Raw genomic sequence first — 13,539 nt, 5'->3', positions numbered from 1 at the left:
GGAATGAATTCATTCCATTGAACGAAGAGAAAAATGCCTTGTGCCTTTGTTATGTATTAGTGTACTGTATATAGTTTTCCCTCAGGTTCTTGGCAGTTGTTTTAGGAGGGAACTTTTGGAGGGAACTTCGAATTATGTTTTGTTACATTGTTCGAGCCAGCCTCTATAAAAGCAGGCCAGCTCAGCAGTAAGTCAGTCCTGTTCCAGCCTCCAAATAAAGAGCAGCTTTTGATGAATCACTGTGTTGTTGACTCAATATTTAATACTGGCGACGAGGATGGGATGCAGGGTCCATCCAGCTTTGAGGCCTGAGTTTGAGGCCTGGGTCAGCACTGCAGCACCGCCCTGCCGCTCACTGTGAGCACGACAACACTGCCATGATGGACTCTGCAGAGAACCCCAGTGACCGAGAAGGGCCCGCCGTGCCTTCACAATCAAACGCCACCGCTCAAGCGACAGCACAAGGTACGAGAAAGGCCGCCAGGCACTGTCGGCCACCACCAGATTTTGACATGAGCCACCCAAGCAATGGCCACAATGGCTCCGCCGGATAAGGAGCTATGTTCGGCTTCAAGGGTTCACTAGGGAGTGGACATGCTTCTCACAGTGCTGGGAAGTTCCACCATCACCTTACTGGAGGGTTTGATGGCACCTAAGGACATTGAGGCCTGCTCCTTCAATGAGCTAATGAACGCAATGACAAGGCACCTCGCACCCCAGCCGACAAAGAACCACCACCATGCGAGACAGCCACCTCCGCCAGAAGCGGCTGGTGAAAGATGACATCACGATGGCGGAGGCCATGAACATGGCAACGGCTTTCAAGAAGGATAGTGCCCACGAGAAGGCTCCAAACCCCCAAACTGAAGGGGGCACCCATCGAATCCAGCGGGACCGGTCGTATTCTGGCAAGTTTCCACCGAACCATAGTCCGACCTGACCGCGACTGCCGTTCCCAAGCTGCATGAGCGTCATCAAACCAGCATCGGTCAGATCCACGCAGTACCTGCGCCAGTTGTGGGGAGAATCATGATCACAAGACATGCAGATTCCGTGACGTCACGTGTCGAGGCTGTGGTAAGGCAGAGCACATCGTGCGTGTCTGCCGCTCCAAGAACACAGGAACACGAACCAAACAGCGCGTTCATGAGGCCCTCAATGAGGAGGTGCTGCAGTCAATCTCTTCAGCCAGGGTATATCAGTTTTCATCCTCAGGGTCCAATAAGCTTAGGGTGCAAGTCAGAATTGGTTTCTGACCCATGACCTATCCCGCCTCCTCCTCCCCCACCCCCTGGCTCATCCCTTTGATTGGCCCCACCCTGTCCCGACCCATGACCTATCCCGCCCCATCCCCCCATCTCCCACCCAGAGGAGCCCCCACGTCCACTCAGCCCAGTCTGGAAAGCCGAGCCGAGATGCTGTGGAGAGGGAAGCTTTCCTAGGTGCAGTACCAGTGTAGCCGTCGCTAGAGGGCGCTGTTTTGCAACCTCTCCTGTGCTCCCAGCATGCACTTTCGTCTGAGTTGTGAGTTCTGGAACACGTGGTTTTGGGAGTTTTACCTGGCCCAGGTGCAACATCTGTCTATGCAAATGGTATGGGGTCACTCGCATATTCGCTTGGGACGTTGTGTCAAAATTTGAACGCAATCGGTCAAGCGGTTTCGGAGAAAAGTGGAGACACACCCACATGGCCAGTTTACATTTATATATATATATATATAGATAATCAGTGCTTTTTTTCTATTAAAAATGTTTAGGGATACTCTCATTGTGACTCTAGAAAACCACCATATTATAGTTCAAATTGAGGAAAATAAATACAGTAAATGCATTGGCAGAGGAAGGGGTGCGGGGGTGTGGGTGTCATCCCAGAGGGGGGGGTGACAAAATGACAAAAAGTGGTTGTTGGGTTTGTTTGTTTGTTTTTTAAAAAAAGGCCTACAACGTGGTGTTTGTCTGCCCACCGCCTCGCTCTCAGCCGCCCTACAGCTGAGGGGGAGGCGGCAGAGAGGCTCCACGCAGCATGCCCCACCCCCGGCTGCAAGATGCGCGCACCGCCCCCAGCACCCGAGCGCCTACCTACACCGCAGAGTAAATGGACAAAAGTACAAAGATTCACAAAATGTTTAGGGGTATGCGTACCCCTGCATCCCTTCCAGAAAAAGCACAGCATATAATAAAGAAACTAAGAATGTCACCACACTGCACTTCACTCGGCCACAGACAAGTTGGTGCTGCTAACTGCAGCATAAAGGTAGCTCAGAAGTGATGGGGTGGTGAATGTGAGGAAAGACTTTCTGTCCCTCTATTCCCCACCCCTGCCATAGGCCATGATGGCATGAGATGGAAAGGGACATGGAAAGCACCCAGAAGTGGCAGCCAGCCACCGGCTCTGGAGCAATGGTGGTAGCAGCATGAGGTGGAAAGGGGGAGGTCTCATCCACCTTGCGCTCAACATTTTAACTTCTGGTGTCTAAGGTTGAAAGGATTAGCATGGGAGAGTGAAATGAAGAGGAGAAAGCCTCTCCCCCCGCCCCGGTCCACTCTGCTGCTACTGCTGAGCTGTCGCCATACTGTTCACAGTGCCCTCTGTCATTGGCCAAGTGAACTGCAGCGTGACAACATTCTTATATTTTTATTATGTGTATCGAAATATGACTTTTCATGTGCATTTCTTTTTAACATACAGGACATTTTCTGGACTCTGCCTGGAAATGCCATCTGCATGCAAAGCATGGACTACCATTGAGCTCTGGTCTCACTCCCCTTAAAGCACTTCACTGAACTTCATGTTGGCAAACAGAACAAAGTCAAATCGACTAGTCAGTAGTAAAGAAATAATGGACAAAACAAAGTGATTCTGGACACCACTAGGTGATCACAACCTGCCTACAAATATCTGTGATTATAGATTAGGCCCTCCTTAACTTGGCTTCCTTAGTACAGTCATACCTCGGTTTAAGTACGCTTCAGTTTGAGTATTCAGTTTAAGTACTCCGCGGACCCGTCTGGAACGGATTAATCCACTTTCCATTACTTTCAATGGGGAAGTTCGCTTCAGGTTAAGTACGCTTCAGGTTAAGTATGGACTTCCAGAACCAATTACTGTACACTCATACTTCGGGTTAAGTACGCTTCAGGTTGAGTACTCCGCGGACCCGATTGGAACGGATTAATGCATTCCATTACTTTCAATGGGAAAGTTCACTTCAGGTTAAGTATGCTTCAGGTTAAGTACAGACTTCCGGAACCAATTGTGTACTTAAACTGAGGTACCACTGTACATCTCTAAACAAAAACTAACCTCTACCAAGCTAAGTGGTTGTGTGGCGACTCCCCATCTCCAAATTACTCTCCACAATGGTGCGAATCAGTCCTGTACCTGGAAAATCCATTATCACCACACCCCAGCGCACAACTTCCCCAGCCTGAGCCCTCAGGTGTTCATAGCAACAAGGATTGATGTATTTGGCTAGTTCCTCAGGGTTGGTGAAAAGCCCATTACCAGAGCAATAGGTAAGGTGTATGACAGCTTGGTCACCAATAGCTGCTGCATTAAGGTGCTCCTTAACCCGGTCCCATTTGTGCTCTGCAGAGAAAACGTGCCAGGCATCGCCAACACTCAGTTCCTCATACGGCACTCCCAGCACCTCTTTCTCTAGTTCCTCCAAGATGACCACCTTGCCTCGTGCCTGGCCTAAGGTGGGAATGGCCTCTTTTGTCCAAACACAGCCCTGGCCTTCTTCATCCAAATACTGCCGCAAACGGGGGGCAAAGTCTTCTTTGGGAATAATTGGGAGTTCCTCTTTGACCCTCATAAGTACAGTCTCCTGTGGGTGTTCCCTAAGGAAACTCAATGTTTTGTTCAGAACTTCAGAAAAATCAGTCTCCTGGAAAGTGTTGACATGGTAGATAAGGAAATGGCCACCTTCGAGTTTGCAGCGGATATCCAGAAAGCGCACGCCAGCAGCCAGCTGAGCCTCGATAGGCCAGCTCTGACAGCGGATCTTCAAGTCACCAAGGAGGCTCATGGAGTCATGGGTACCAGGGATTGAGACTCTGGAAAGGAGAAGATGGTCAGGTAAACCGGACATCCAGTCAGGGAGGGTAACAGCGGGCCATGGAGTGTTGTCAAATGCCTCCGTCTGCTCCTGATTTTCAGTCTCCATGGTGAAAATGAACTTTCCTGCAAGGGATAGGAAACATCGTATCTTTACCACTTCCTGTAGTAATATAAGGCAGCTGAGAACTTGGGAAACGAATGTTTCTGTCTTTCTCTATGTGTCTACATAAAAAAAAACATACACAGAGAGAGAATATACGCGTGCACACCAAATTCAAGTTATTCAGTGTGATGTATTATGGTATATACAGTACAAATACAATTTTAAAAATATACAGTTAAAATCAAGTCCCAACAAGCTTTCATTAACCATTCTACAGCAGCTAGCATCAACAGCTAGCAAAGACCAAGATGAACATGGACGTTTTCAGCATACACTGGTATTGTATAAAAGTTGGTGCATCCCTTATTTCCAGTGGGTAGGCCATTGCAGAGCATGGCCGCCACCACATAAATGCCCTCTTCCTCGTTTATATCTGGGAGGTTGATGGGTAGGTGCATGGGTGAATACCCCCATGAACACTTAGACACATTTAAATCTCTCAAGGTAGCAGAGGAAGGGGGATCCAAAGTTCCCCCCAACCATTCCCTTCTAGATTTGAATGTCCTCCCCCTCTCTGCCCAGCAGCATGCCTGATAACTAAAGGGGGTGAGGGAAGGGGATGGATGGAAGGACCAGCAAAGGATGGGGCAAGAGGAGCTGTGGCTGCCTCATCTCTCACAGCATTGGTGGATTTGAAGGCATATGGGAGGACTTCTGCTACAGAAGCACCACAACTGAATCCCAGTTCTTCAGAAGAGCAGCCCACTTTCAACACACAGGCACTTATCTTCTGTTTGGGGAGGTTAGTGCTCATATTTTTAATGTGAAAAACCCCTAGCTTTCAAAACTCAACCCTTTGATTTTCAGAACACCAAGCACATGAAATTCTTTAGGAGGATTTGCTGGAGTCTGAATTGCGTAAAAATGGTCAGTAACTGTGGCTGCTCCGTCTTCATGCTTGGAGGCACTAATGCTTCTGAATATCAGGATGGGCATGAATTGCCTCTTCACAGCTCTGTAAGGCAGTAGGAGCTTGGCAGGGAGCCTGTAGAGGGGGGGTCCTGGTTGTGCCCCCCCAATACACCACTGACCCAAAATACCCTAGGTTTTGCAGAAGTACAACTAATCTTTAGGGGAAGGGACCCCCCCCCACTGGTGGAGGAAGGGGTATGGGGGTATGGAGGGTGTGTGGCCCACCCCGGGTGTCATCCCTGAGGGGGCGTGACATCACTGCAGCACCCCCCTGGTATGCTTGCCCCGCCCCCGGGTGCATAGCATGTGTGCCGCTCCAGGTGCCGGAGCCACTAGCTCCACCTCTGGGACCCCCCCCCAAAAAAAAGCAGCTCAGAGGAAAGCTGGACTGAGCATGCTTAGTGGCATTGAATGATCATGCACTGCTGGGAAGAGAAACAGGAAACCTACAGGCAATTTGGACATAATGGAATGCTTGGAATCCTTAACACCCTGCACTGCAACATTTTGTTGCAGGTCTCAGTTCTCTGACCACTGGTCCTTTTGTAGCCAAAATGGCATACACAAGAGGGTATTATATCAGCTTTTTTTTTTTTTGCAGTAAGATAGTCTTTATTGAGATTTTAAATTAAAGCTCTCAAATCAAACAAAACAAAGCAAAGCAATCAAAACATACTCAAATCAGAATCAAATCAAAATCATACATCAAATCAAAATCAAAACAAATCATAATCAAACATACATACAGCCCGTCTTCAATCCCCTCCCCTCTTCCCCCTGGCTTCCCTCCGTACCAATGTTGACTTCTATCTTAAAAGTTGTTCTCTCTTCTATTTACACCATAAGATCTTATCTTTCTACTATCCTCCTGTTCCACCTTCATATCCCTTAATCCAAGCATGTCAGCATATCAGCCTTGGAGCAAATGTGTTGCCAAATAATCTTCATAACACCTCCATTCACTTTCTAAATTTTGCTTCGGTTGATTCCTTATAGCTGCTGTTAATTCTGCCATTAATAGATACAGTGGTACCTCGGGTTACGAACACGATCCGTTCCGGGACGCAGTTCGTAACCCGAAATGGTCGTAGCCCGAAGTGCCATTTTGCGCATGCGCAAACCGCACATGCTGCTTCTGCGCATATGCAGAATGTGCGCGCGGTGAAAATACTTCCGGGTTTGCGGAGTTCGTAACCCGAGGTGTTTGTAACCCGAGGTACAACTGTACTCATTTAATTTAAAAATCCACTCCTCCTTTGATGGGACCTTTTGCTCTTTCCACTTTGATACTAGAACTACCCTCGCTGCTGTACTGGGATAAAGAAACACTTTTTCCTTTCCTTTAGGTATTTCAATATCTATTAATCCTAACAAATACACCTCCGGCTTTTTGATTATTGATTTTTTCAACATTTTCTTTATTTCCTCATGGACCAGTAGCCAGAAAATTTTAATTTTCTCGCACCCCCACCACATATGCACCATCGTTCCAACTTCTTTATTACATTTCCAGCACAAATTATTTTTTAATTTATATATTCTATACCTGCTCAGACACAGAGCTTTGAAGCCCGGACCTGTGCCAGGAAAGCATGGTGCAAAAGGAAGCAGGCATGAGTCCTTTACCACCTTTTCCTTAAACTAAAAAGCTCAGAACAGTGAAGGTAAAGGTAAAGGGACCCCTGACCATTAGGTCCAATCATGACCGACCCTGGAGTTGTGGCACTCATGTCGTGTTATTGGCTGAGGGAAACTTTTCCCCAATAAGGGAACTGCTCCATTGTGTTCTGGGAAAGCCAGGTTTGTAGAAGAACAAAAAGAAAAAGAAGCAAACTGATGAGGACTGAACATGCTCAGTAGGCAAGGAATGCTGAGGAAAATAGAGAAAACAAAGTGCTGGAAAGAATCAGAGGGTGAATAGGGAGCACTCATAGTGGAACATTTTGGGTACAGTTCCCCCTTGTTCTATGGTTAACCAACTCTTCTGCCCCAGATCCACTTACTTGTTTTGGAAATCACGATCCTCTCCTGCCCCTCTCACTTCAGAGTTCAGATTTAATTGCTAAAATGTTACAAACATATTAATTAACATTTCATCAGTTTGTGGGTGTCACCTTACTCAACAGGCAGGAAGGACGGGTTTGATTGCCTGCTTAATAAGCCTCGTTTGCAAATCTGGCAGGGCTTTAACAACCAATCTGGAACATCATGCCAAACACCTCCCTCGTTTAGCCAATCTTCACCAGCTTCACCTGGGCTGGACTGCCAAAGTTACTCGAGCTAGGATGCTGGTGCACTGCTCTTGACACATTTCAAATGTGCCCTTTGCACTATGGGCTCATCCAGACTTGCACTTGCGCCTAGAAAACATGGGTCCAAGCAGTTTCTCAAAGCCTAGAAGGCCCTTCAGAACACACCAGTATTTTATTGTATTCTTTCATTAAGTACAGTGGTACCTTGGTTAAGAACTTAATTCGTTCCGGAGGTCCGTTCTTAACCTGAAACTGTTCTTAACCTGAGGTACCACTTTAGCTAATGGGGCCTCTTGCTGCCGCCGTGCCGCCAGGGCACAATTTCTGTTCTCATCCTGGAGCAAAGTTCTTAACCTGAGGTACTATTTCTGGGTTAGCGGAGTCTGTAACCTGAAGCGTTTGCAACCTGAAGCGTTTGTAACCCGAGGTACCCCTGTACTGTCCATGGAGGCCCAGGTCAATTCTGTGTCCAGGGCAGCGGTCTACCAGCTCCATCTGGTACACAGGCTGAGACTACCTGCCCGCAGACTGTCTCGCCAGAGGGGTGCATGCTTTAGTTATCTCCCACTTGGACTACTGCAATGCGCTCTGTGTGGGGCTACCTTTGAAGGTGACCCGGAAACTACAATTAATCCAGAAAGTGGCAGCTAGACTGGTGACTGGGAGTGGCGCCGAGACCAGATAACACCAGTCCTAAAAGACCTAAATTGGCTCCCAGGACATTTCCAAGCACAATGCAAAGTGTTGGTGCTGACCTTTAAAGCCCTAAAGTTGGGAAAACCTGAAGATCCAGGACAAAGTGCTGCCTTTCGGAAATTCTCCCCAGACAGCAATTTAGCCTTTGAAATCCCAGTAAAGTCTGGACATTTGGCAGCCCTACCTAAACAACCTTGGCCCAGTATACCTGAAGGAGCATCTCCACCCCCATCATCCAGCCTGGATACTGAGGTTACAGGGAACCAGGCAGAGAGCCTTCTCGGTAGTGGTGTCCTCCCTGTGGAATGCGCACCCTTCAGATGCCAAGGAGATAAAAAATTATACAACTTTTAGAAGATATCTGAAGGCAGCCCTGTATTGGGAAGTTTTAAATGTTTGATATTTTACTATGTTTTATATATTCTGTAAGCCACCCAGAGTGACTGGGGAAATGCAACCAGATGGGTGGGGTATAAATAAAATAATAAATGATGATGATGATGATGATGATGATGATGATGATAATTATTATAATAATAATTTATTATTTATACCCCACCCATATGGCCACTCTGGGCGGCTTCCAACAGAATATTAAAATCTACTACGGTACAACTTCCCATCCCACCTTAAATACTGTAACCTGGTAACCGGAATACATGTGAGAACTCCTTAACAGCTTGCTGCATGCTGTCAGTAACAATAGGAAAAGGCAATTGTCTGTATTCTTCATGCACATGATGAAGCTCTGTTTTACCACCTCTTTGCTTCAAGATTTCATGGTGGCCATAGAGGGATGGGAACAGCAGGTTGGTGGCTGCAGGAGACCCAACCGCCAACAAATCAGAGGCACTGCATGATTCCCGGTCATGAAAAATCAATCCTCTGTATTTTTAAAACTACATGAAATAATAACAACAGAAAGCAACATCTCATCTAAACAGAATGCCCGCTAGTTGTAAACACTCTAGGACTGCAGAAACAGGTAGGGTGTTTTCTAAAGATGGGAAATAAGGTCAGTTGCTCTAGATTGCATAAGGGAAAGGAAGCAATGGTCTGGGAAGAGAGCTGCACTAGGCCTCCTCATTCCTAATATTTTTAAACTGACCTGCACTGCAGTCTCAGAAATCAATCCAATTGTACTCTTTTGGGGCTTACTTGCAGGGAACTGGATAAAGACTACAGCCCTACTGTAAGTGGACTGTTGTGGCATAAGCTTTCCAATGCCTAAACCTGTAAACCACAAGACTGTTGTTTTTGCTACTACAGTACTGTACTGTACATTTCTTGCCAACTTAAGTCTGAGCATTGTTTCATCAGGACCACCAGAGGGCAGTCAAGACATTCAATTATGATTTAGTTTCTACAATAAATATGTAGCCATGCAATCCAACCACGTCTGCTCAGAAGCAAGTCCAGTGCGGTTTACTCCAAGGTAAGTGGAATTAGGATTGCATAGGCCACTGTTTTGGAACAAATCCACAAATCTAGCCTACATCATCCTGGATCCAAAAGAGCAGCTCATTCATTCATTCATTCATTCAGCGTTCCACATGCCAATGCAGCCAAGTTTGCCATGCAACTTGCTTCCCCTTCATCCCCCTCTCTTGTCACTACAGACACTGGAACTCACTCTTCCTCATATCTTTTAAAAGCACCGGTCCGTCCGCTTTTGCAACCCATGAGCCTAGCCCCCCCGCCCCATCACAAAAATTATTTTAAAAAACTTGAAAGTACAGTACAGTACTCGGTTAACTGAGGTTCTGCCCTCCCCCCAGCAGAAGCCTGCCCCCCTAACCAAAGCCTTCCCCTTGTAATGTCCCATTTTGGGGGGTATTTTTACCCATGATTTCCCCCCCCCCAAAAAAAAGCTGAACAACCTTAGGGGGAGATCTCCTTTAAATACGCTGATCAACTTTGGTGGATCCCATTTAAAAAGTTAAACAACTCTGGCGGATCCCGTAAAAAAAAGTTGAACAACTTGGGCAGATCCCCTATAAAAGAAAGCCCAAAAACTCCCCCCCCCAACAAAAATTCTGGCTACGTCCATGTTGCACCCTTACTCTGTGGTGGCCTGCAGGTGACTCAAGGGGGTCATGAGTTGCTAAAAACAGCAGAACAGTTGCTGTGTATAAATACAGTGGTACCTTGGTTCTCAGACTTAATCCATTCTGGAAGTCTGTTCCAAAACCAAACCATTCCAAAACCAAGTCGTGTTTTCCCATAGAAAGTAATGCAAAATAAATTAATCCATTCCAGACTTTTAAAAACAACCCCTAAAAAAGTAATTTAACATGAATTTTACTATCTAAACAAGACCATTGATCCATAAAATGAAAGCAATAAACAATGTACTGCAGCCACACAATCACTCAATCAGTAGCTGAACTGGGTTCCACACAGTCACAAAAACGAAACAAAAAAGCAGTAAAAACAAAAACACAAAATAAATAGCAAAACCAAGACAGACCTCAGCTAAACACTCAAAATGGAAGTGTGGTGCTCAGAATGGAAGCGTGGCACTCAAAATGGAGTATGTTTGGCTTCTGAAAAAAGTTCGCAAACCGGAACACTTACTTCCGGGTTTGCAGTATTTGGGTTCCAAGTTGTTTGAGTACCAAGGAGTTTGAGAACCAAGGTACCACTATATACCAGACAAATAGTCTTGCTTGCTGTTTGATAATCATAACCACCATCACCGCCTACCTCTCAATTTAGTCACGGCAAGGGAACAAAAAGAAGAGGCCTACCTAGACCCTGGTGGGCTGGGTTTGGCTCAGTGGGTCACAAATTTCTTCAAAAAAAAACAGAATGAGGTTAACAGCAGCAGAACTTGTGGATTTACTGATGCATGAACATAATGGCTTACCGTAGATCCTAACTTCCCTTCCAGAACAGAAGTAAGGTTTCCTACCGTCCCCTTTCTTCTGCAGACCCTGAATATCTCTTTCTAGGGTATGGATGGTATAATGGTATGGATCATGATGCAGCGGGCTGAAAGTGGAGGGAGAGTGTGATTCACTTCCAAGTAAAAGTGATTAAGGGTCGGTTGAGAAGCACCGCTATAATGGCTGTTGCAATCACAAGAAAGGAAACTGACATGTTAGAATAATTTTGGGCAGAATACAGTCCCAGCTCAGTTGGAAGCAAGGTTAGGTAGAAGGGGTTCTAATAATAGAAAGACCATTCTAATTAATTGCAGGAAACCAAAGCTGTCAGAGGAAAGTTAAAAGAGGCGAATCGTTAAGGAAATCAAGGCTGGCTGACTCAAGTTTGAGTCAGCAAGACTGTCAAGAACATCTGACAGCCTCTAAAAGTCACCTGAAGCTACAGACTGCAATGCAAAATGCCACGTTCTGTATTATAAGAATTTTGGAATAAGCCTATTTCTGGAGGAAAGCAAAAGCCTCGGGAAAGAGCCATAGCTCAGTAGCTGCCACTTGCGCCTAAGAAAACGTGATCATCCTTTTTTGGAGATGAGTGTCCCCTGTCCTGTTTGGACTTCAAACAGGACACCTTTTTCATGTAGTTCATCCTCATTCTCAAAATTACACGGGCAGAGGGTAGGGTAGGTCTGGGAGGAGGAGTCTGAAAGAGAAAGTTTTAGCATTGGCAGAGGGTGCGTCACAGAGAGCGTGAGAGGGAGTTTGCAATTCACGGGCCTGTTACAGTCGAGTCTTGGGTTTTGCACAGGCAAGGGACGGCAGGTGCGTCAGAGAGTGAGAGGCGGGATTTGCTGGGGCCTGTGCAGGAGATAGGGGTTTTGCATGCACAGAGGGGGCAGGGCAAGTCAGACTCAGAGAGCAAGAGAGGGAGTTTGTCAAACCAATTCGCCTTACAAAGCCGAGCTATGCATGTAATGTGCAATATTTTTCTTGCGGTTGTAAATCATAGTGCTTTTGTTGTTGTTTTCACTGAATAAAAAAGGTAAAGGGACCCCTGACTGTTAGGTCCAGTCGCGGACGACTCTGGGGTGGCAGCACTCATCTTGCTTTACTGGCCGAGGGAGCCGACGTACAGCTTTCAGGTCATGTGGCCAGCATGACTAAGCCGCTTCTGGTGAATCAGAGCAGCACAAGGAAACGCCGTTTACCTTCCCGCCTGAGCGGTACCTATTTATCTACTTGAACTTTGACATGCTTTCAAACTGCTAGGTGGGCAAGAGCAGGGACCGAGCAACGGGAGCTCACCCTGTCACGGGGATTTGAACCGCTGACCTTCTGATCAGCAAGCCCTAGGCTCTGTAGTTTAACCCACAGTGCCACCCGTGTCCCTTATCTCACTTATTTCATTGAATAAAGCACTGCAAACCCCGTGTCCCACTGTAATGGATTGAAGTCATTTCTGCAAAAGGGAAAGTAATTTTCAGTCCCTCAATCCCCACCCCGAACTGTCCCACATATTTTGGCATGAGCCTTCCCTCTATGAGACAAAATATTTGCCCTCATAGGCCTGGTCACAACCACTCTCCCACACAATTTATTGAATGAGCACCAACATATGGTTTTTTCCCTGAAAATTAACAAAAATCTATCAACCATATATAACAAAAGTTAACACAATGCTGGCTGCATAGAACAGAGCTGCCACGTTTACAGTGATACAGAATTGCTTGCACTATATATTTCAGTGTGGTTGGATAGCCCAGGACACAGACACACCTGTCTGCTTATTTATCACCATCTAGAGTCACCATAGGCAAGCTTGGCTCTCCAGATGTTTTCAAACTACAACTCCCATGATCCCTGACAACTGGCCCTGTTAGCTAGGGATCATGGGAGTTGTACTTCCAAAACATCTGGCGAGCCAAGGATGCCTATGCCTGATCTAGAGGTCCACATTGGGTACAACAGCTGCATATCCCAGATATTAGCTCATTGTTGGAGAAATTAGCCCCAATACATTTCAATACATTTCAATCTTTCCTTCTTTGCATTACCTGCATTAGATACACCACCAGCTCCAGGGGATTAATTAGGAGCAAGGCAGTGCAGACCAGACCTAGATGCTGCAGCGTCGTATGTTGTTTGCCTGCGATTCCCATCATCCCCAGCCAGTTTACCTGGTGACCAGGAATGATGGGAAATGAAGTCCACCAATACCGTATCTAGGGACTCAGATTGTATCTAGCCCACAAACACTGATACTGTACATCTGTTAAGTCTTCAAGGGTGTGTGTGTGTGAGAGAGAGAGAGCTGCAAGGACACACACACGATTACCATTCAGGAATTTCTCTTCTGGTCGACTTTAAAAGAGGAAAACTTTAACAACCTTAGCAAGTCTGCCTTAAATAAAAGCCATGTCTTCCTCTTTCCCTTAGCTCCTAATCGCGTGATCACGTAGAAGTGCACACGTGGCATTAAATCCATGGCACAGAAAAGGAGGGGTGCAGAGTTGGGTTTAAACCCAGCGGTTTCTCTCGCCAGAGCGTCTCTTTTCCGCTCTCCAACGTA

The 13,539-nt window shown here is 46.4% G+C and overlaps 1 protein-coding gene across 6 annotated transcripts; it reads right to left on the bottom strand.

The window, feature by feature from the left end:
* Window positions 1-3,132: 3,132 nt before the first annotated feature.
* Window positions 3,133-13,491, bottom strand: LOC118083734 (uncharacterized). 6 transcript variants are annotated; one of them, XM_088661080.1, is made up of 4 exons: window positions 13,025-13,139; window positions 10,955-11,079; window positions 7,141-7,199; window positions 3,186-4,185 (listed from the first exon to the last, which is right to left on the bottom strand). In XM_088661080.1, exon 4 carries the CDS (start codon window positions 4,166-4,168, stop codon window positions 3,314-3,316), a length of 855 nt encoding a protein of 284 aa, XP_088517206.1. In that variant the 5' UTR covers window positions 4,169-4,185; window positions 7,141-7,199; window positions 10,955-11,079; window positions 13,025-13,139; the 3' UTR covers window positions 3,186-3,313. The 6 variants fall into 6 exon arrangements, with proteins under 6 accessions (XP_088517210.1, XP_088517206.1, XP_088517209.1 ...); XM_088661084.1 differs by lacking the exons at window positions 7,141-7,199; window positions 13,025-13,139 and having other exon boundaries at window positions 3,133-4,185; window positions 10,955-11,073; XM_088661083.1 differs by lacking the exons at window positions 7,141-7,199; window positions 10,955-11,079; window positions 13,025-13,139 and adding an exon at window positions 13,358-13,491.
* Between the last annotated feature and the right edge of the window lie 48 nt (window positions 13,492-13,539).

Source organism: Zootoca vivipara, chromosome Z1 (genome assembly GCF_965207765.1).
Source record: "Zootoca vivipara chromosome Z1, rZooViv2.hap1.1, whole genome shotgun sequence".
NCBI classification, from domain to species: Eukaryota; Metazoa; Chordata; class Lepidosauria; order Squamata; family Lacertidae; genus Zootoca; species Zootoca vivipara.
This window is presented reverse-complemented; position numbering and strand designations above follow the sequence as displayed.

Bases quoted from the DNA above. Each gene is read 5' to 3' on its own strand.
- LOC118083734 (XM_088661083.1), bottom strand. From the start codon at position 4,168: ATGGAGACTGAAAATCAGGAGCAGACGGAGGCATTTGACAACACTCCA.